Here is a 22615-nt window from a genome sequence, read left to right as displayed (position 1 = left end):
CAATGTTAAATTTTCTGTTTAGCTGAACCATTCTTTTTTTGATACAGATTTTGCCCTTCACAGATATGAATGAATTGGTAAGACTGCGGGCTTTATTGAAATACTTTTTAATATCCAACTGGGATTATTTCTGTGGAGTAGTTTTGACTATCAGTTCAACAACACCGGAAAGACTGTCTTCTGTGGAGTGAAGTCTGTTTTGTTTAGAAGAGCTCATACAAGACACCATGGAGGGTATTAAAGACTTGGAAACTGAGACAACTGTGAACTAAGAAAGGTGTATTATATATGATACTAATATTAATGACTATCAACTACCTTATCTTCTTCCCTCTCCTTAACCTTGATTCATTCAGCTACATATGAAATTTATACAGGACCTACTGATGTCCATTTGTTGTCAGGGCCTCAGCAAACTTTCAAAGAGCAGAGGCATTTTGTCTCCTATTGATTCAAGGGATTGAAATTTCTAGGTAATTCTGTCAAATTACTGTCAAACATATTAATGTAGTTTTTTTTGTTTAAATCCTGATGGCCTCAGTGTCAGGTCTCAGTTGACATATATGAAAGCATTAACTTTTAATTATAGGTCAAGATCCATTAAAGAAGCTGAGACATGTCTGAACTATTGCAAACTGTGTCTCATCTTTCTGTTCTCTAAACGTCTCTGTGACTGTACAATTACCTCACTCATTTTTGTGCTGATTGTCAGTTGTCTGGCAATATAAAATTAAAGGTAAAAAGTACTGGTATACAGCATAGTAATCCACTAAAAATTGAAGCTGCAGAGCATTGAATATGAAGGCAGCAGCAATGTAAACTTAAAAAAACCACTGCATATTCACAGAGAGCTTCACTTCCATTTTCATGGAATAAATGGCATTTTATGCTCCACACCATTTAGACCTCAATCTCTCTTCTGGCAAGCCAAGCTGTTATTTTTGTGAATAGTTCCTAAATCATTTATAACCAGGCCACTGCACCACTGCCAACAGCACCTTTGAAGTCAGGTAGGGATTATTAATTCACTGTGAATTTTCTGAGCAGCTTTATCCTCTTTACATACCCATCCATTAAAAATCATAGGGCCAAAAATGAAGGTACTAGTCACAAACAAAAAAAAATTAAGCTAACAAATCCATTGGTTTCAGATGAAGGACTAGAGGTTATTTAGTACCAATTCTGGGCAGCACAAAAAAAACCCCAACCTACCCTTAATTTTTAACGTGGAACATTAGGGTTTTAGGGTTCCCGAAATGCATCTAACAGGGGGTGAGATCCAAGCACACCCAAAGGCTCGGACCTCCAGGAAACATGACCCACCGCCCCACGCAGCCACACTTGCGAACACGGGGAAAGGGAAAATCCTCGTATTTCACGTCCTTTTTAGCTCTCCATCAAAGAGCACAGTTGCCGGGGGGGGAAGTGACTTCCCTACCACAAGGAAAGTCTGCGTCTATCTACACAGACAAACCGATATAAACTTTAGCGCGCCCGGGCAGCGCTGAGGGAACTGCCGCCGCGCCCGCGCTTCCGATCGTCCACGGGGTCTGCTGGGCCCGGGGCGATGGCCGAGGGGGGGGGGCCCAAGGGGGGCAGCGGCAGCGATCACCCTGCGCCGGAGAGGGGCCGCTGACCCCCAAGCCGGCTCAGAAGACGGTCTCGGCTGAGAGCACGGCGCGGCGGGGCCGCGGGCGGTCGCGCGAAGCTCGCCCCGCCCCACGGCCCCTGGCGGCCGGCACGGGGAGCAATCCGCGGCGCATGCGCGGTGGCGTCGCCTGCTTCGCCGGGCACGCACCGGGGAGTTCGCGGGCAGCGCGCGGGGCGGCGGCAGCGCGGGGCCACTTCCGCCGCCCGCACAGCGTCTGCCGGCGGATCCTCGCCTCGGGCGGCGGCCGCGGCGGTGAGTGCGGCCGGTGCCGGACAGCGGGGCTGGGCCGGGGTGTCCCGGGAGCGGAGCGGGCAGCCGCGCCGTGGGGGAGGGTGGGGGCTGGCAGGCGGCGCCCCCTCGCCTACCTGTGGGGGCACCCCCAGACACAGGTGCTGCCGCCCCCCGCGCGGGGCAGGGCTCGGTGGGGTGTCCCGGGGAGGGGAAGGGGCTGCCCGCAGCGGGGCCGCCGGGGGTGAGCGGGCGGGGCGCGGCGCGCTTGGCGCTGCCTGGTGGCTGTGCGTGGGGCGGGGGTCCCGGGGCGGCGGGTCCCGGCGGGACGGCCCGCCGAGGCGGGGAAAGGGTGAAATGTACCCGGCCGCCCTCCTCCCCTTGCCGGGCTCCGGTGGCTGCTGGCGCTGGCGGAGCCGCCCGGAAAACTTCTCTCAGGGGGTTCGTGGCCGTTTCCAGTTAAGCCAGGGACGAAGATGTTTTGGCTGTATTTAACAAAGGAAAAATCCTGCGGACTTTCTTTTTTGAAAGAGGTTAATGGTTGTCTCCAAAATAGGCAGCTAATCAATTTTTCTCTTAAGTTTTAAAAAACGCCACCACTAAAACAAAACCACAAAATAAAACCACAACCATCTGAAGCTTTCATATTCCTGTGAAAACTTTTCTCCCTTTTGGCAGGGTCACCCAGAGACTCCATCTGTATTAGATCTGCAGTAGCCAGGGCATTCACTGCAGCTGAAGCTTTGGGATGCTGAGTACGGGTTGGTGTATTGAGGCTATGAGCCTGATTCTCCGGGGGTCTGATGGACCTCTCTAAGGCCCAGCACTGGCAAGGGAACAATTTATTCATATCCACAGGAAACAGGAGGGGCACAGGGAGCCTCAGTGTCAGCACAGTGGAAACTGGGATTGAATGCTGCATTGGTTGAGGGGTGAAAGAGTGATTAGGTTTATTGGGAACAAAACGGAGAGGAATGGAGCCGGGGACTAAAGGGAAGACTATGAGCAAATTACAGCATTTGAAAGAATCTCAAGTTTTCATAATCCCTTTGTCACAGATAAGTTTGGGGAGAGAAGAGGGACAGTTATGCAGATGTTGGTGTTCTAGATGAAAATCAACACCTTAACTTTGTTACTATAGGCAGGTGCTGTCACTGAAAAAAAACTACAGTTGTGCGTTTTCTGCAGCCTTGCTGCTCGTTGCCACCTTCTGTACCATCTTCTCCGTGTGTTGGCACCACTGTTTATACAGCAGTGGGGTGAAGTGACATGGAGCTTTACCCACAGATTCACACTAACTTTTAAACATTTTTTCTGATTAAACTAGTTAGTACTCATGTCTGGTTCTCTGCACTGCCATAGGGATGCTTATGCTAGCTCCAGGGATGAGGAGGGAAAGAGTTCATGGTTTTGTATATAAATGAATAGGTATGTAGGTAAAAGCACTGGGGTTTTTATGTATATATTTGTATGTATACACGTAGACACGCACACACCTGTGTAAAGGAATTGTGCAACTGCAGTGTTGCGCATTCTGGGTCTTGTGTTGAACAGAGGGGGTGCCATTGATAAAGCAGTTGTGGGGGAGGTTTACAAGTGCGAGAGGTGACTAGCAGTCTGAGTAGATACCTAGTAAGGGTGAGTTTGCAAGAGTAGTTCTTGCTGGACAGGGTAGTGAGATTAGAAGCCAGAGAAGAGGGAATGGGGAACTTCTGTGTGAGAGTACTGCATGGAAACAGAGGAGTGAGACTTTTTACTCATCTGTTCATCCATCTTACTTCAGCCTCTTTTAGACAAGAAAACTTTATTTTCCAGAACAGATTAGGATAGAGCCTGGCATTCCTGAGTATCTCCCAGTTTCTTGGAATTAGCAAACATCAGGAAGTCCTCAGGCAAAATGTGGATTATCTGTCTCTCACACAAGTTCATCCAGAAATTTGCATCCAACTAATGCTGCAAGATAACATGTTGGCTCAAAACAGTAAAACATTGCATCTGGTTATAACACGTATAGGTGTTGAGGTTATAACACAGTGGCATCAGTTTTCTTTTGTTAGAAGTGGCTAGTTACAGAGTAATTACACTAATATTGTAATTTCCAGAAGCACTCACAAATGAAGGAGAACTGAAGTTTTTTAGTTAGCTTTAATTCAGCCTCTTCGTACATCTAGATTGAGCTAGGGTTTTCTGTTAAGTAATAACATACTGTTTGTTGCATAAAAAATCCTGTTATACTCAAGGTATTAAAGGGATGGAGTATTTTGGTCTTATCCTCATTACTTTGGTTGTAAGACTTATTTTCTGAATGTGACTCAAATCTGTGTTCAAATTCTGCTTTTACTGGAATTAAAATTTTCCTTGTGTCTTCTATTGTGCTTTTCACTGTAATAGCTCAGTACATGACAAATACCCCCCCTTAATTGACAAAACTCTCCTAAGACAAGGAAATAATCATCCTCCCACTCCACGTGAAAAATGGAGATCAAATCTGGTCCAGATAGGATCTGGGTTTTTTTCAGGATATTGAGTTCAGTGTCCTGGTTTCTATTAAGTGCACAGGTACAAGTAAATTGAATATCTGGTCTAAGCCTATGCTGCTTTTGCAAATCAAGTACTCAGATCTTGGGAGAGGCGCCCCTAAAATAAAATACATGTAGTTATTGTCCACATTGAAACAGCATTTTTAAGTAATTTATGTAGAGTCATGAATGAATTCTGTGGCAGAAGCAGGCATAAAATATACTTCAGGACAGTGATAATTTATTTTAGACCACAGTACTGTGAACCATTTCTGTTTACTGTGTTATTTTAAACAGCTCCCTTTTCCTGTGATCCTCTTTCCATCATTTTGTTCTGTGTACCTCTGTGACCTCCCTCACTCGTGATAGCGTTAGCTGTTTCCATATCTATCTGATGAGGCGGATCACAGAATTAATTGGGTTGGAAAAAAAAAAGAAGTATCTGATTTAATTTTGACTCTTACCTGGCTCTTATAAACAGCTGGATGGGCAGGGGAACAAAAGATGTGGTTGGAACCACATCCTGTCAGTATGAGTGCTGGGAAAAATCTAAGCCATTTTGCCCCTCCACTTTCCTCTTTCATTAATCCCATAAATCTTATATGCTTCATTTGTTTCCATTTACTCAACAAATGACACCAGGTTCCTGTAGGCAAGAATTTTATTTTCTTGCACCATCCTGTTAAGAGCTTTTACGTTCAGTTTCTCAGCACAATTCTGAACTTGTCTGCTGTTTTTCCTCTTGCTCTTTCTTTAAGTCCGATCAGCTGTGTTTCCAGGATGCTGTCTTTCTCTGGCTCATGTTTCTTTAATGTTTTTCTTGCTTCAGCCTCCAAAGACAATCTATGTTCTTCCCCCCATCCCTTGCTTCCTCTTCTCTTCCACATTGTAATCAGAAGCACTTGCAATGTGCAGTAGAGAGCAGTACAGAACTGGCAAGGGAGTAGATTGAATGACCTAATGTTTAATATCTGGGCTCCTGCCAGCTATTTTTGTTTGAGTTCAGATGTTGGTAACTATTTGACCTTTCAAAATCTAATTTGACAATACCCAGCCCTTTCCTTGTTTACCTTTGCTTTGTTTGCTGATTCTTGTTAAGTAAAATTTTATATACATTTGTGAGGTCTGAAATACACTTAGCCCATTTTCTTGTTGCCAACAGCTTTGATGTTACTGATTATCAAGTCATCTGTGTTTTAATCAAGGTTGCTGAATACCATTATTAAAATAGTCGCATTTCAAAAGCAAAGCCTGTCTTCATACTGGAAGTTAAATTACATACTAACCACCTAAAATCACACCATGTATTTTGGCTTGCTACAGAAGCATATTTGAAAGCTGTTTTATGCATATCTCAGGCTATCGCTTATTTTTAATGATAGATGATCGTTATCTAAAATATCTTTAACTTTGGATAAAAGTTAAGCATCTGTTCAGAAATGCACTTGTAAAATCAGACAAGAAACATGTTTGCACAGCCCAACGTATTGGAGATAGCATCCAGGCCTAAGACTCCTGGGCAATATAGTACCACAAGAATTGTTGCCTGTTTTCAAACTAAGAAAGCTGCTTTGCGTAAAATTTTTTTTTTTTTTTTTGAGAGTAGATGTCTTTACATGGGGGAGAGACAGACTATCCTGCAATTGCATCTTCAAAGATCACTTGCATTTTTTGCATTACTTGTGTCGTGTACCCGCTCAGTGGAGTGGTTCTTCTAAAGCATTTGAATCAACCTTTTCAAGTCTCTTCTGAAATGACTTTTGAAAGTTGGCATCATATGTTTTAAGATCACCCACTCAACATGCTTTCAGTTTTTTTAATGTAGTGGTCAGTCTGCACCAATATTACTCCAGCAGTGGTCAGATTAAGTGATAGTAAAATCCAGGGAGACACTGTGTGAAAGGTAGTATTGGAATAGTTTATTGTAGATAAAACTTCTTAATCCTGGTGAAACATTCATTTTTTTGTCTGAAACTGCAGAACTTCTATCTTTGCCAGAATCCTAGGATAGGTGAGATTTTTTTTTTTGTTTACGCCAAGATGTTATACCCTATTGTAATTCTGGATGTTCCTGTTTTGCTGAGCTCTTTGTTTTCCTGTAGTATAAGAATGAATGCCATGGACTGGTTTTAAGATTCACTTTACAGCAATTCCTTATTAAATCCCTATAGCTAAATTAACTGTTTAATAGTCTAAACTGTAATATTTATTGTAATCAACTTTATCTCTAAATGTCTACTACTCAGTACTGAAGAATGATTCCTTTTTGGCTCAAAAAGTGTGAATTTGTTAGCTCACTAGTGTGAGTTTATGGGAGTGCTACCAGGAAAACTCAGAAATAGTGGCTTTATCAGATGTGAACTCTTGCAGCTGCCTGTACCTCCAGGTTTATCAGTGTGCTGTTTGCTGACCTTGTGTGTATTCTTCAGCTTTTATTTGCAGAGTATTACTCTTCAAGCTATTTGCTAAATAAAGCTGGGAGGAGAAGCAACTTTCTGTTCATTTTCTGTTCCTAGTCTTAATTCTCATGGCTGTGGGGAAGGATTGAATGAGGTCTCACCAGCAGAATTATTAGCTAACTCTCTTGCCTGTCTTCCTATGGATTTCCCCTGTGGCAGCTGAAATTAGCACAGTCCATGACATTTTATTTCAGTACTGCTGAGCAGTTCTGAGTATCAGAAATGAAACAGACTCACTGTACTATTCTGTGTTTGCTGCTGTTGATTATCAGGGCTGTGGGCAGCAGCAAAATAAAGGCATGGCTTAGTCTGGAAAACTGAGTGTGTGGCTTTGTAAGCAGCTTAACTGATCTAAGCTTGTCCTGCTGCGTGAAAACAAGAGTTCTTGCTTTTCCCCTCCATCTTTGCTAGGTTTTGCGTTTTGACTGCTTCCGTTATGCTGGCACTAGCACTCTTAATGCTGTGCAGTCAACTGAACTGGAGAGCTGATTTGTTTTAAAATGAAACCAGTCAAACTAAAACAAACACACACCCCACACCCCCCCTTTCCACCAGGCTACCTCTGGCTGGCCTTGGGGGCTACCAGCTGGCCATTGTATTGACTCAAGCGAGGGAGTGGAACTATGTGGCTGTGGGAGGGGATGACAGCCGCTTTAGCTGGGGTTGATTTAAGTGCTGACTCCAAAACTATCAGTGAAGCAGCTGTGTATCAGTATCTTTCTCTGCTGACATCTTTGAAGAACAGCAGCAAACTGCTCAAGGGGGAAGGTACAAGGAAGTCCTTCAAGAAGGTGAAGAACCTGGTGAACAGATCTTGGGGTTAAACTCAGAAAGTGAGAAGAAAGGTGAACAAACTCATCTTTTGTGGAAAGGCCTCTTATGATGAACTGTAAAGTGCCCAACTACAGGCTCATCAGATCTGCAGTTCTCTCAGAAAAACTGAAGTATTAAAGTACTTTCACTATGGGCGTTCTTTAGGAACTCTTGGCAAAGTTTGATCAAAGTTTTAATCTCAATATAAGAAAGAAATTTTTTACAGTAAGAACAATCATTCACTGGAAAAATCTCCCTGAGGACATGGTGAAGTCCCCATCACAGGAGGTTTTCAAGATGCAATTGGACAGGGTGCTAGATAACCTCATCTAAGCCCCCTTTCCCATGAAAGGTTGGACCAGCCAATCTTTTGAGGTTCCTGGACTGCTCTATGGTTCTGTGAATTTTTTCATGAAAAAGTTGAGGTTCCCAACCTGGGCTGCTCTGTGGTTCTGTGAATTTTTTGTGTGGGTGAAGTGACCTACGACAGAAATACAAAAGGTGGAGATGCAGCTGCTGGTGGGCAACATGCCTAGGAAGGTTCTCCAATCTGCAGTATATTACATATGTAAATAACTACAACAGAATTACCAGATTTTTAAAATAGCGGTGATGTGTTTGCATTAGAAGACTCCTCTCCTCCTTCATATTCTCTAGATGCTGGAGGAGGTATACAGCTTCTGAGGTGTGGGAAGGGAACACCCTTTAAATCTTCCAAGAACAAATGTTGGACATGTTAGAGCCTGTAGAGGATCTTTCAGTTGTGAATGAAATTTTCAAGAATTAACTTTATTTTAATTCTGTGTATGCTTTTGACACACCTATGATAAATCATATCTTCAAATACGGTTAATTGCACACAAATTCGATACATTAATTTGGCATGTCAGTGTTAGGAACTTGAATATGTGTAAAATTTTTTTTTCCTTAAATCTTTTAAAAATTATTTCTAAAGCTAAAATCCTTCAGAACTCTTTCTCTTATGTACTTTTTTGTGCTTTCTACTAGCAGTCAGAATGGGTATTGTACTGAATCACTTCATAAGGAGTAGAAGAACATTGGCAGACTTACTGTTTTAGTTTTGAGAGCTGTTCTGTTGTTTTCACAGTGCTGGAAAGTGTGGAAAACTCTTCGTAAGTATGCCCTGATACTGGTAGTTTTGTGACTGCTGGAACTCACGCAGCTTCGTTTCCTATGGATTTATGCTGTGTGGTTGATCAGTTATAAGCTGTGACTTAAAGCTTTACTGTGGTATTTATTTCTTCATAAATCACAAATTTGAATAGATAATAATTTATGTTCCAGTCTTTTCTCGAGTTAATGATGTTCAGAATGCCTCCCTTCTCTATGCTAGTGTGCTTTCTTTAGGAGAACTTCCATGAATTTAAGGTTTTCTACTGTTCTGTAGTAGTTGATTGGAAAGGAACAAGGAGTAAAATTGTTGGACTAGAGGACATGAAGAAACTCCAGGTAGACACAGAGCCCTTTCACTGAAGGAAAACAATCTCAAAATAGGAAAAATGTGTTAACACAATTTGAAAAGAAATACCATTGAAGTTTTCAATTTTTTCTTTTCTAGTAGTTCTTACAGAATTATACCCATTTAAAATAAAAATTGATACTTGATTTCAGTCTTATTAAACCAAATGTAATCTGTGTTATTGAGACTACAAGGTAACTAAGGAGGGATGCAAAACTAGTTGCCTGATAGGTTGGCTTTGGTGGCAGATGCAGTCTAGGAAGTTCATATTTCCTTTCTGCAGCCATCTTTGAGAGCAAAGGGGTAGAGGAGAAGAGGGAGGTCAGTAGGAGAGGTGTGAAACTGTAGTGTAGAGCACAGAATTGCTTCAGCTCACATCAGAGGCTCTGATCCCCAGTAAAGGGGGTGGCTAGCAGTGGTAGGAAGGGAGGAGAAATTTCTTGACTCCTCTTCAAGGCTGAAGCCAAAACATCATGTTTTATTATACTCCAAATGTGTAAATCAACTGGAGTGTGTAGGTTTGTACAAGTCTTACTTGGAAAAATTAAGTGCAATGCAGTAAAATAAGACAGTCATAATGTGTGCATCTTAACTTATTTGGAAATTCAGGTAAAGCTGATGTGAGGGGAAATGGGCGTGGGTGTTGTGAGAGAGGGAAATAGCAGTATTTTAAAAATTCTTTTTTTATTTTTTCCTGGTTTGTAGGGATATTTACCTTTCCGTTTTACTGAGGAGTATGACTGCAGCTGTTCTGTGGATTCTGGTGGTGTACACCTTTCTGTTTCTCTACACTGTCTTTATGCAGTTTCCCAGTGTGACAGAAAACTTCATAAAAATCTGTGAAGGAGTTGTGCCTCATTGTCTTTTCCCTAGTTACCACATAATTCAGTAAGATGAAATAGGTATTTATGACTCTTCCATCACTTCTATGCAATTTGATTTTTGGTTGACTGGAAAATCCCATTAAAACATGCTCTGAAGTCCTGTCATATGTGCCTTGCTTCAGGGGAAGACAGGCAGGGTGGAAACTTGTATTAAAACATGCTGACGGTGCATAACTATTTGGACAAGAAGGCTTTGTTTGCACATTTCCCTGGCTTAGTTTAGCACTTCACAAAGAAGTTACTTTTTATTGTTTTCTGGCTAATTTTTCTAAATTAAATGAGGTATAAGACATTGCCCTACCAAACAAGTGCTAAATGGAGTATCTGTACAGAGCAGAATATTTGCTTCACCTTTGCCTCATCACAGAAAAGCAAAATACACTTCATGAAGTGGTAGGCTTATGTTTGTTATAAGATTACTGCATGCAAACCAAAGATGCCAACATGAAATTATCCAGGTTTCTTTTGGCTACAGAAATGCACATTCTGAGATCTAGAATCTTTCTGGGTTTTTTTTAATAGCTGCTTGAAAAATAGTGGTAGCTTAGAGGGAAACTGTTTTTTTAAAATAGCTATTGCTCCTTACCCTTCACAGTATTGTAACAACTTCAAGAAAAACTTGGGTGAGTTGAGGATAGTCTTTCAAATGTACAGAATTGTCAGGTCTCTTTTTCTGCAAAAAGCGGAGGCTTGAATGTTGGATACAGAGTGATACAGTTGGAGGCTGAATTTTGTACAGACAGTTTGTGTTATTGGAAAATCCATAAAGGTATTATTGGTGACATTTGTGTCATGGTTTTGCTTTTTAAGATGTGTTGGGGAAGAAAGTATCTGTAAGAGTTTCAAAGTAGGAAAAATAGTACATTTTTAGCTTTGATCTTGTGACCTTTTCTGAGGGAACAAACGCTACCTGCAATGAAATTATATTCTTGTGAATGAACTGTGCCCAGGTACCGTTGCTTGGCCTTTCTCTCTCATGCCTGGAGAGGTGTAATCTGAAGTAAAGTTAGTACTAGTTTTTTCTGGTTTTTTTCTACCCTACCTGACCCATAAATGCTTTTAAAAGGCACACAGCACTCTTATAATCTACTGTCTGCTTATCCTGAATGTTCTGATGTGTTGATTTGGGGGCAGATGGGAGACGCAGAGCCAAATGAAAAAGATTGTAGATTGTGAGTAGGATCCATCAAAGAGACCACTTGCCATCTATCAACTCGAATTCTATTATGTGCTGGTATTTATTCCCCTGATCCTAATCCAATTTTAAATCACTTTGAAGAGGCACTGGATATGGTTACTTATCCCATACTGGGCACTGAACCACTTCCCTCCTTTCATGGTCAAGTAGTTACCAATAAAAGGTATATGTGATGTCTCTTGTGTGTATGTAATAATACATACTTTCTTTGAAAACTGTGTGATACTAAAATCTGAAGGTCAGCTGGCTCCTGAACTTTAGCAACTGGTTGAAACATCTGGGAAATTATGTCTGGCCATAAACTGTAGAAGATGCTAAACTAGATATTAGTAATCTGCAGGTTGTTGGAAGCTAAATGGTAGCCATTTTAGCATTGTTGGAAGATAAATGGTTAGCCATTTTAGCATACTAGAGAACATAAGAAAGAACTGCTGTACCAGATCAGCCAAAAAATCAGCCTGGTGTTGTGTGTTCTGCCAGCAGCTGGCAGAAGATGCTATGGGAAGAGTCTCAGAGCAGAGCGTGGACAGAGTGAGCCTTCCCTGATAAAGTCCTGGTTATCAGTAGATTAGAAACTTAATGGGATAGAGAATACGTCTGGAGAATTGTGTTATAGTAATCACCAAATCTCTTCCTCATTTATTGATTTCCTTTCTGTTTTTTAAACCTATTTCTACTTTTGTCCCAAACAGCATCTTACAGCAGCAAGTTCCATAACTTAGGCACTATGTGAAAATTCAGGTCCTTTGATTTATTTACACCCATGACAGCTTAGATCAGTGGGTACCCTCCTGCTTCTCATATTGTGAGAAATAATGGTTAGCTGTAATGTGTTTATCTTCTCTGGTCACAAGTATATAGCCAGGACACAAACTTAGCCGGACAGACTCTGTGTGTTTCAATTAGATCAACTGAATGTCTGCCTTCTCTGAACTGAGTGGTTTGTTATACAGTCATTATTTAAACACAGAGGATTTTTTCTTTTTTCTTCTTTTAAATAAAAGCAGCATGTAATTTTTAATACATATACAATCCAGTTTCCAGCTGGAGTTGAGAGCTGCTGAGTAACGTTCCTCAGTTTGGTGTCTGTAAAGTATGGGGAGATGGTCTGAACTGCAAAATGAAAGTTGGCTTGTTTGTAATTTACAAAGCACATGCAAATGTTCCATCTGTATGAAAACAGGGGAACAAAATAAGGGAGGAAAATGAAATGAGTGCACGTTCAAAACTTATAATTTAGAGAGGCTGCGAGTGAAAACATGCGATAAAAGTGCAGCAATTCTGATACAATTCATGTGTGTTTTTCTTGAAAAGAGCTAGCAGGTCCATTGATTTTTTTATCTTACTATAAATTTAAAAAAATACATGATCACTATTCAGTAAGCAGCTGTCACTTTACTAGTATACTAAAAGAACTTTTAAAAATGTATTTTAAAAAACTTCAGCCTCCTGTAAATGTGAGGCAAAAGGCTTATAATGTAGTTTGCCTAGCTTATTGTGGATTGACTTTGTTACTTCATTATATTAGAAGCTGGTAAAATTTTGGAGAGGAAGTTGTTGAAAATACTGATAATGGTGATCATAAATGGGATGTTAATTTTGTAGTCTGTAATTGCAAGTTTCCATTCTTTGGGTGTGTGCTTTTTTGTTTGTGGAGTCTTTTGGGAGAGGTGAGGGGTGGCTAGGTTGTCTCCTAGTTTCCAGATTAGCTATATATGTGTCTTTCTTCTGATGTTTCTGAGCAAACACTCAGGGATTTCAGGTTTTTAGCTCTTAGATTGGGCCCTGAGGTATCTTGTGTATTAGCAGTATTTAATTTCCACAGTAAGAACACAGTATTTGAAGACAAGAGATAAGCACATAGACTGCTTCAGAAATCTCTTACTGTAGTGAGGTTTGTTTGTTTCTGGGGGGTTTTTTTGTTTGGTGTTTGGCTTGAGGGAGAGCCTCACGTTACCTCTGGTTTTCTCAACTTGTTTGTCAAATTTTGTAGCTGTGCAGGAAGTTTTGCCAGACATTCACTGTCAACCCATAACAACCTTTAGTCCTTTGCTGAGGAGCTGTTTACCCAGAGCTTCCTTCCTCACAGCTTCTTACTACTTTGAGTGTAGTCATACAGGATGCATTGACTGTATCTGCAGTAGCATTTTGGTTCAGATGAGGAGTATGCTTTGGAAGCATAACTCCCAGTTATCACTGCTTACTGTGCATTGGTTTACATTGCACAATCCTTTCAAAGCACTCAGACTGCATTACTTTTGGATGAAAATAAACCAGAAGATACACTCCAAGAGCATACCTGTTGCAGTCCCACTGCCACACAGTGTTCAGCTCATGGAATCAAATTAGAGCTATCCCAAAGTAAAATTCTCAATGTGCGTGTTGTATTAACGTTGGGTCCTCAGTACAGCTGGTTTGTTCTTCAGATTCTTCAGGAGTACAGAGAAACTGTCTGAGTAGCCAGGGATCAAGTTAGGAAGGCCAAAGCACTGACAGAATTAAATCTGGCCAGGGACATCAAGGGCAACAAAAAAAGCCTTTACAGGTACGTCGGTGATTAAAGGAAGGCTAGGGAAAATGTGGACCCTCTCTGGAAGGAAAAGGGAGACATGGTCACCCAGGATATGGAGAAGGCTGAGGTAGTCAATGACTTTTTTGCCTCGGCCTTCACTAGTAAGGGCTCCAACCACACCACGCAAGACACGGAAGATAAAAGTGGGACTGGGAGAAGGAGGAACTTCCCACTGTAGAAGATCAGGTTCCTTAAATGGTTTTGAACCTGAAGGTGCACAAGTCCGTGGGACCTGATGAGATGCATCTGCGGGTCCTAAGGCAACTGGCAGATGAAGTGGCTAAGCCACTATCTGTCATATTTGAGAAGTTGTGGCAGTCTGGTGAAGTTCCTGCTGACTGGAAAAGGGGAAAAAAAGAAGACCTGGGGAACTACAGGCCAGTCAGTCTCACCTCTGTGCCCATCAAGGTTATGGAGCAGATCCTCCTGGAAGCTACACTAGGGCACATGGAAAACAAGGAGGTGACTGGTCACAGCGAATATGCCTTCACTAAGGGCAAATCGTGCCTGACAAATCTGGTGGCCTTCTTCGATGGGGTTACAGTGTTGGTGGATAAGGGAAGAGCAACTGACATCATCTACTTGGACTTGTGCAAAGCATTTGACACTGTCATGCACGACATCCTTGTCTCTAAATTAGAGAGACATGGGTTTTATGGATGGACCACTCGGTGGATAAGGAATTGGCTGGATGGTCGCACTCAACTAGTTGTGCTCAACAGCTCAATGTCCAAGTGGAGAGTGGTGACGAGTGGTGTTCCTCAGGGGTCATTACTGGGACCGGAGCTGTTTAACATCTTTGTTGGTGACATGGACAGCGGGACTGAGTGCACTCTCAGAAAGTTTGCCGACCACACCAAGCTGTGTGATGCAGTCGACACACTGGAGGGAAGGGATGTGCCATCCAGAGGGACCTGGACAGGCTTGAGAGGTGCACCTGTGTGAACCTCATGAAGTTCAACAAGGCCAAGTGTGAGGTCCTGCACACGGGTTGGGGCAATCCCAAGGACAAATACAGGCTGGGCAATGAGTGGATTGAGAGCAGCCCTGCAGAGAAGGACTTGGGGGATATTGGTGTATGGAAAAATGAATATGAGCCAGCAATGTGCGCTCACAGACCAGAAAGCCAACCGTATCCTGGGCTGTATCAGGACAAGTGTGGCCAGCAGGTCGAGGGAGGTGATTCTCCCCCTTTACTCTGCTCTTGTGAGACCCCACCTGCAGTGCTGTGTACAGCTCTGGGGCCCCCAATATAAGAAGGACATGGACCCACTCAAGTGGGTCCAGAGGAAGCCACGAAGATGATCAGGGGACTGGAGCACCTCCCCTGTGAGGACAGACTGAGAGAGTTGGGGTTGTTCAGCCTGGAGAAGGCTCCGGGGAGACCTTATAGCAGCCTTCCAGTACTTAAAGGGGGCTTACAGGAAAGATGGGGAGGGACTATCAAGGTGTGTAGTGATAGGAGGAGGGGTAACAGTTTTTAACCGAAAAAGGGTAGATTTAGGTTAGATATTAAGAATAACTTCTTTACTGTGAGGGTGGTGAGACAGCAGAGCAGGTTGCCCGGAGAAGCTGTAGATGCCCCCTCCCTGGCAGTGTTCAAGGCCAGGTTGGACAGGGCTTTGAGCAACGTGATCTAGTGGAAGGTGTCCCTGCCCATGGCAGGAGAGTTGGAACTAAATGATCTTTAAGGTCCCTTCCAACTCAAACCATTCTGTGATTCACTCCTATTGCTCTTCATTCCTGGCTAATGTAAATATAGTCATGGATAGAGATAAACATAATGCACTTAGAGGTTATTATTCATGACGAATGTACTTGCTTCAGATAGAGTCCAGCTATTCAGGCCTAAGTTAGAATAGATAATATCAAAGTAGCTGACACTTAAACAGTAATTAGGTCAGAGGTCACCATTAGGTCACCAGAACTATAATGTAGCAGTTTTCCTGTCTCTGTTACCTTTTGCCCTTTCCTACTTTATTAATCTGAGTTCTCCTCCCTTCTCTGACCTGCTTATTCTTGTGACACAGTTGCTAACCCAAATCACCACAATATTCTGACACCTCTGATGTGCTGGCTGCACTCTTTCCCTATTCTCATCTCTTCAGCTTTTTTTGATTTACCAGCTTGTAAAGATCTGTACAGGCTGTGGTTGGTCCTGAGCATGGTGTATGCTTTCTGATTACTTTGCTGGTGAAAATGGACGATGATTTACAGCTGCCAAAGGTGCCATGCTTCCTGAGATACTGCCAGAATTGGTAAACCCCATCTTTACTTCAGTGAGAACATTAATGGATTTTCTTTGTTCTTCTTGGTCATTGATTTTCATGGAAAACTTGTGGTAGCACAGAAGAAGAAATTTCAATGTCAAATTTAGTTTAAAGGTATTGGGGGGGAGAACAGAAAGTAGAATGGATAAGTAACACAGTATCATTAGTTTCACATCCAGGATAAAAACACATCCTACTGTGAAAGCTTTATTTAATTGTTCACCATTGCCACTTGAAAAAGGAGGAGGGGAATTGGTTATTGTTATGGCAACACTTAAATGGATTATCAAGTTAAATACTTCAAATTAGAATTCCCAAAGTATAGTGATATTGTCTAACCTAAAGCACTGTCTTTTAACAGTAGCTTACAGAAGACTGAGGTGTCTGAAACGCTGATATGTAGGCTGCTCAGAAAGGCATGGTCTTGTGAGGATTTGTGCAATTCAGATTTCAATACAGATAGTTTCATAAGTGTTCAATTATGCCTCCCAGGAACTGTCCCAGATGGTCCCCATGCACTTTAAAACAATGAAACCCACCAAAATTCTCCCTCGCCAAAGGGAGAGTGTTGTTACTTCTCCTCCCAGATGTCTTACCAAAATGTGTATATCAGGAGTTTCTTCTTGTCTGATTTTGAAAGGGAAGGGGAAGAAAGAGATATCTTAGTTTATAGCAACTCCCCCTTTGAACCGAAGGAGCCTGGAAGTAACCAGGAAATAACGAGCCAGAATATTGTCGTAGCTTTAAACCAACAAAAAACACTAGGTCCGGGACAGGTAATGAAGTTAAGGCAGAAGCTTTTAGATTTCAGTCTCAGCCAGCTGAAGTCCTGTCCAGCTGCAGTCATGAGGAGCCACCTTCTCTCTGCTAACAGGGCGCTGAGTTGTACTCAGCGTGCTAGTTCTGTGAGTAATGGTATATGTTATTGGTTTTAAGACGTAATGGCAGTCTACTAAGTACAGGTTTCTCTTAGGGATCTGGTCTGCAGTTTGGGTCTTTGTGTAATCAAAATTAATGTGTTATAATGCTGTGATTGGATAGCGTCTACAAAGCAGAGGGTTTTTTCAGTTCTTATTTCACTCTTATCATTGTCCCATGTAGTCTCAGGTGGGACAAATCTTTTGTATCATTGTCTGATAGAGTGGTTTCCAAAGTGTTCCATCCCACTTTATTCCCACATGAATTCCCTGGAAAACCTTACTGTTGCAAGCAAACCAAACTTATTAAATACAGGCTTCTCCCATATCCTTAAACTATGGACTTCCTGTTCAGAGAAAAATCAGTGTATTTCTCCAGCATTTGAATCTATGTAAATTCTTTTGTGCACTTTTCCTGGGGAAAAAGTTCTTTTGAAACAGATTATAATAAGTAAAATTGTAGTCTTCTGTGACATTTTTTCCAAGGATGTAAAAGACACATGTGATGGGACTGGGATTTTTAGGTAGGCACATAATACATTTTGAATAAATGGCAGTCAGATAATTATCATCTGTCTTCCTGTGTAATTATTTAAGGTTTTCGTTTTTCTTTTAAACAAACCTCCCAAGGGAGTGTTTCAGTTGTTGCATTGCATCTGGTTTGGTGTTGAGGACTAGAAAAAGGGCGTTTATTTTTAGACTGAACATCTACTGATTTAGTTAGCAGTGTCCCTTGAATGTACCTGCTTTCATAAAAAGCTTCAGAAGAACCTAAATATTTATAACTTTTAAAAATGGTATAGCTCTGTGTAGCATCTGGTTATAAATTGCATCCCAGTGGTCTCATTAATTGTACAGATTACAAAACTGAAATTAGCAGCTGTAGCCCCTGTTAGAGTTGTATTGCAGAATGAAAAAAGCCACTTCCCTCTTCCCTGCCTGGGTACCATAGTGAGCATACCTCCCCAGTTGTGAGAGAAGCATGATGGCCTTGCAGTGTTTTAAGTCCCTGTTAACAGGGCAAGTGAGGAACTGAGTGAGGAAAAATACTGCTGGTGCCTTTGTTATCCTTATTTTTCCCTTCTCTTTGTATCCCTTCCATTAAGGACTTGCTTTGTTTTTGATGTTCTGTTTCCCTAGAATACATGACAGTCAATGAGTGAGAATAGTGATGGCAGTTTGGACTTGTGTGCCCTCCATCAGATCCTCTGTCCTTTAATGGCACGTGCTTGCATACAAGTTTAATGGAAACTTGTAGTCAGGAAATGTACCCAGAAGAGGTGTACCTGCCAACCAAGTATGGTTATCTTAACAAATGCGACAAATTCTTTCAGAAGTATTGTCTTGAGCCAGCAACCTTTAATGCTGAAATTAGTTAGCTTCCCAATTTAAGGGATACCCTGCACTGCTAGAATATGATTACCAGCTTTGGAAATGTGTATAAAAATATCCTGTGCTTTGTGCTTATACATAGTGTGTACAAGGTTTGGGCACTTTCAGGATTGACAAAAAAAGGTTAGTTGTGAAAAGAAAGGTACAGCTTGGTTTGTTACTTCAATATTAGTTCCTTAAAACATTCATGCAAAATGTTGCTGCTCACTAAGATGCTACAGCCCTTTGGTGGTGAGCACAATACTGCTGGTAAATAACGTGGACCTTGTTGGTATGTCTCCTTTGCTGTCTCATATGCTTTAGAACTCACTGTATTTCCTATTGAGTCATTTTATTTTCTACTAGAAGTGGATGGTTGATTGTTTTACTTTTGTTCTGTTTTTTGCCTTTATTCTGACAGCCAAGTAGGCAGGCAGAAAAGATCACTTGTTGGTCAGGTATGTCAGTTTACCATTGAACTCAGAATTTGACACTCAGCTTGGCTATAGTGTCCACAGTGGTGTCACTTTTTCCACAAACAAATCTAAGGTGATGTATAACCTCTTGAAGGGTGTGGAGGGCTTAATATATAGAAGGTAGTTGGAAGAGGGGCTCCTGAAACAGTAAACTAGTAAGGTACAATCTGTGGCATTTTGCCTGTTTGCCTATTTGTGGGGACTATTGTCTGTGTCCTCAATCAGCCCCTTGCCCGGTAGGTATTTGGGTGTCATAGCAGGAAGCTAGCTATGTTTCGTGGGAGCTTAGAAATTAAGAAGTTAGGGGGCATACTTAGAGGGGAGACAGAGGAGCATAAAGGTGACACACATTTGTAGGAAAATGGCCATGACTAGTTCCAGGGAGCTCTAAATACTTGTAATTGCTGTAAGAATCAACTTAAATGTAGATTGTTGAAGGGAAGTTTCTGCACCAGAGCTGCTGGAAAGCGGAAAGGGAAGGGCACACTGGTTCCTTTTGTAGTGAAGGAAGGACAAAGACAACTGCAGTTTGTGTTCTGCTGCCAATTCAGCAAATCTTTATTTTTGTCACTAGCTCATAATACACTTGCCTTAATTTCCACTGAAGAAAATAAAAGGTGTTTTTCCTTTTGGTTGGCTTTTGTTTTTTTTTTTCTCCCCCACATTTTTCCCAGTTTCCCAATCTGTGTATGTCAGTATTTTGATGTTCGTTCCCAAAGATCACAATGCAGCAAGCACCCAGTGCCAGGGCAGCACTGGCTCCTCAGCAGTGTCACACTCCTGGTGGAAAACGTCCTGTAGCAAGGGAGAGGCATGTTAGTCCTCTTGTTTCCACCACAGTTCCCAGTAGGCACAGCCATCTAGTTGTGACTCAGTAAGCATGGATGTGGATGCATGTGTTCTGCTTTTTTTTTTTTTTAATGTTGTTGAAATCCGCACCCAAGTTATTTGTTAAAAGAGTGAAATATTAAAGACTAACTGAAATTTAATGCAGAAAAATGTCCCCATTAGAAAGGGGAAACCTGTCAAGGTGCATTTCATGCACTGTATTACTGCTGCTCAGCAGAGCAAGTGAGCACTCACGGGTCTTGCTCTTCTATTGCTGTGAATCTTATTTGAGGGACTGTTGCAAAAGCAGACACCTGAAACTGGCGGGTAATAAATGGCAGAAGAAACTCATGATCTAACCAATGAAGAGAATAGTTACACAAGTAGCCAATTTTTTTTGTGACCTGTTTATTATTAATAGGTTGGCAGATTCTTCAGCAGAGAGATTTGGGTTGTAACAATGACTACCCAGAAATGTCACTAATTTTAATTTTATTCAAGAAGCAAGTGGCAGTTCTGACTTTGCATAGAGTAGTCTGCTAAGAAAAATTCAGGCTATTAAAAGAAGTTAAATATATTCTGAAGAAATTTTTTAAACCCTCTGCTTCTGTTATCCTACAATACTTGGTAATGAAAAGCTAAACACTATGGTGGTGAGATTTAAGAGTGCTTTAATGTCTGCTGTTTATTCACATTTATTTGCCTTTACAGAGATTTGATGAACTTGCTTTAAAATTATTTTACTCCTCCATCCCATGTGTCTTGTGGTCCCAATCCTACAATTTTGTTAGCAGACTGGGATATCTTTATAGAGCTCCATTCATTTCAGCAGCAGTCTTTACAAGTACTGCAGTCTTTTCTTGCATTACAAACTACAGTGTTGGACACGCCATGCTGGAAGTGTTAACTTTCCCTCTGTTTATTACAACAGCTATGGCCAACCTTTGTGCATAGTTAATTTTTTTACAGAGATTTGCTTATGAGGTTTTGGTTTTACGGAGAGTGAGGACATTAGTATGGTATGATATGTTGATGTGTAACCTGGCCTCTGAAGTAGAACTAATGTTAACCTTTAGGAGTAGGTAATTTATTAGTAAAAAAACTTTAACCTCGTGGTTTTCTACCAACTTGGTTGGACAGCTACACCTTTCTTGTACTTTGTTGAAAGCTTTTATTTTCTTAACTTTTCCTAACTTTACTAACAAAGACTCCAAGAAACTGAAAACAGTACCTCAGACTACTCTTGCTGCCTTCAGATGCAGTTCTTGTCGACTCTGCCTGGTGGGTGCAATGAGCTTCAGGCACTTTCTTGACTAAGAGCATCTCTCGTCTGTTCTGTTTCCAAGATGAGGTATAAAGTACATGTAAGTTCTTGCAGGGCGGGTTGGGATCCTCTCATGTATTTGCCAAATCACAGGTCTTGTTCTGCCCTTGAACTTTATGCAGGCATCCTCTTTTAATGAGTAGCAGACTCTGAATGAATTTGCATGTGTTCGTTCTGATTTCAAAAAATCTGATCCATAGACTAAAGATAATGAGTTGACTTGATGATCTCTGCAGAGTGAAGTCTTAGATAAGGTATAAGTAATTACAGTGGAGAATGTAATGCCTTTCAAGTTCAATTAGATTAAACAGAAGTTGCAGATTCATTTAAAATGATACACACCTTCTGTTTCGTATTATAATTTTTGCGTATTCTAAATATGGAAAGCTTTGGAAGAGGTTGAAGCATTCACCGTTTCACAGGAGTTACCTTTTTTTGGATAGTATTCCTATACTGCTGAAATTAGTCTGTGTGTAGTACTGGTACAACTCAAAAGAGGGATTAATCTTGATCACAGGGTTTTCAACACTGATGTTTTTGTAACAATATTTGGGAATCAAGAGAAACTTTTCCAAGTTCATGGTAATTCACAAACTCAACAGGATGTTTCCTCTTCTGTTTACAGACTTGATATTTGCAAGTTCCCTGCTTTGACAGTAATCATCATGGATAGCGGTAAGTTAACTTAGTGATGAATGTGCATTCCCTATATTGTTATCCCTATCCTTATATTGTTTCCTGTGAAGTGGGCATTAACACACCCCAAACTGTCCTCTGCTCAAAATAGCAGTCAGTTTGCACAAAGCAACTGGTTGAACTGGTTTTGGTGTTACATATGATGCAGATCTTTGCCCACACTAAACTGAACTGGAATCATAGTACTGTTTTGACAGAGGTACTATATGCAGACCATAATAATCATCACAGACTCATTTGTGGACCTTTGAAGGCTAGCTGCAGATTGAAGACCACAGAGCTGAATTTCCAGCCTTGACTCCTTTAGTTTTAACTGTTCTTAAGCTTGTCCCAGTATTTCCAGATTCTCAGAGCAGATGTCACTTTTTAAGCTTTATAAGTAAATGCTCAAATAATTTTTCTCCCTTCTGCCCTGTGCAAACCAAATAGTTTTATTAAGATCACCTACAGAAAGATTCAAATTCATTGGTAGCTGCAGCTTCAAATTTAAAATTAAAAGTGAATAGTGAATATCTATTCACTATTATGATAGCACACAGCTTTTCCGGAGAATGTATAAGAGATTGATCTGACTGTATTACTCTCTTCAATAACAGTAAGTGAAACTAAGACTTTAGAATTATTTTCTTTGTAGCTTTCTGACACATAAAAACTTGCTAAAAGCCAAGTATTACAATTACACACAGAGCACAAGCATGTCTGAAGAAATAAATGTGTATTCAAATGCATTAAATTTGGTAGTTTTATATCTTCATCTATATTCTACAAAAATTGGGGGGGAGGAAGAGACTTTAGATTATTTGTTTCTATGTCCATCTTAACGTAATGCCAAAATCATAATTGTGATTTTTTTCTTTTTTTAGTCTTGTATTTGCTAGTTAATCTCCTTAATAAAGTGAAAAAGTGAGTTTTATCTTGCTTCATTACTT

At 41.1% G+C, this 22615-nt stretch overlaps 1 protein-coding gene across 3 annotated transcripts in view; it reads left to right on the top strand.

The window, feature by feature from the left end:
- Positions 1-1779: 1779 nt before the first annotated feature.
- The window catches only part of PRRG1 (proline rich and Gla domain 1), a 37237-nt gene continuing 16401 nt past the window's right edge, over positions 1780-22615 (top strand). The window contains exons 1-2 of one of the 3 annotated variants that reach the window (XM_074814584.1): positions 1780-1903; positions 21616-21665. In XM_074814584.1, coding sequence (XP_074670685.1) covers positions 21656-21665 — 10 coding nt within the window. In that variant the 5' untranslated portion in view covers positions 1780-1903; positions 21616-21655. Of the gene's footprint in view, positions 1904-20952; positions 21031-21204; positions 21245-21615; positions 21666-22615 lie in introns of those variants that run through there. The other 2 variants (XM_074814582.1, XM_074814583.1) reach the window with 2 other exon arrangements.

Source organism: Strix aluco, chromosome 2 (assembly GCF_031877795.1).
Source record: "Strix aluco isolate bStrAlu1 chromosome 2, bStrAlu1.hap1, whole genome shotgun sequence".
Lineage (NCBI taxonomy): Eukaryota > Metazoa > Chordata > Aves > Strigiformes > Strigidae > Strix > Strix aluco.
Note: the sequence above shows the minus strand (reverse complement) of the source record. Positions and strands in the feature narration are given on the sequence as shown.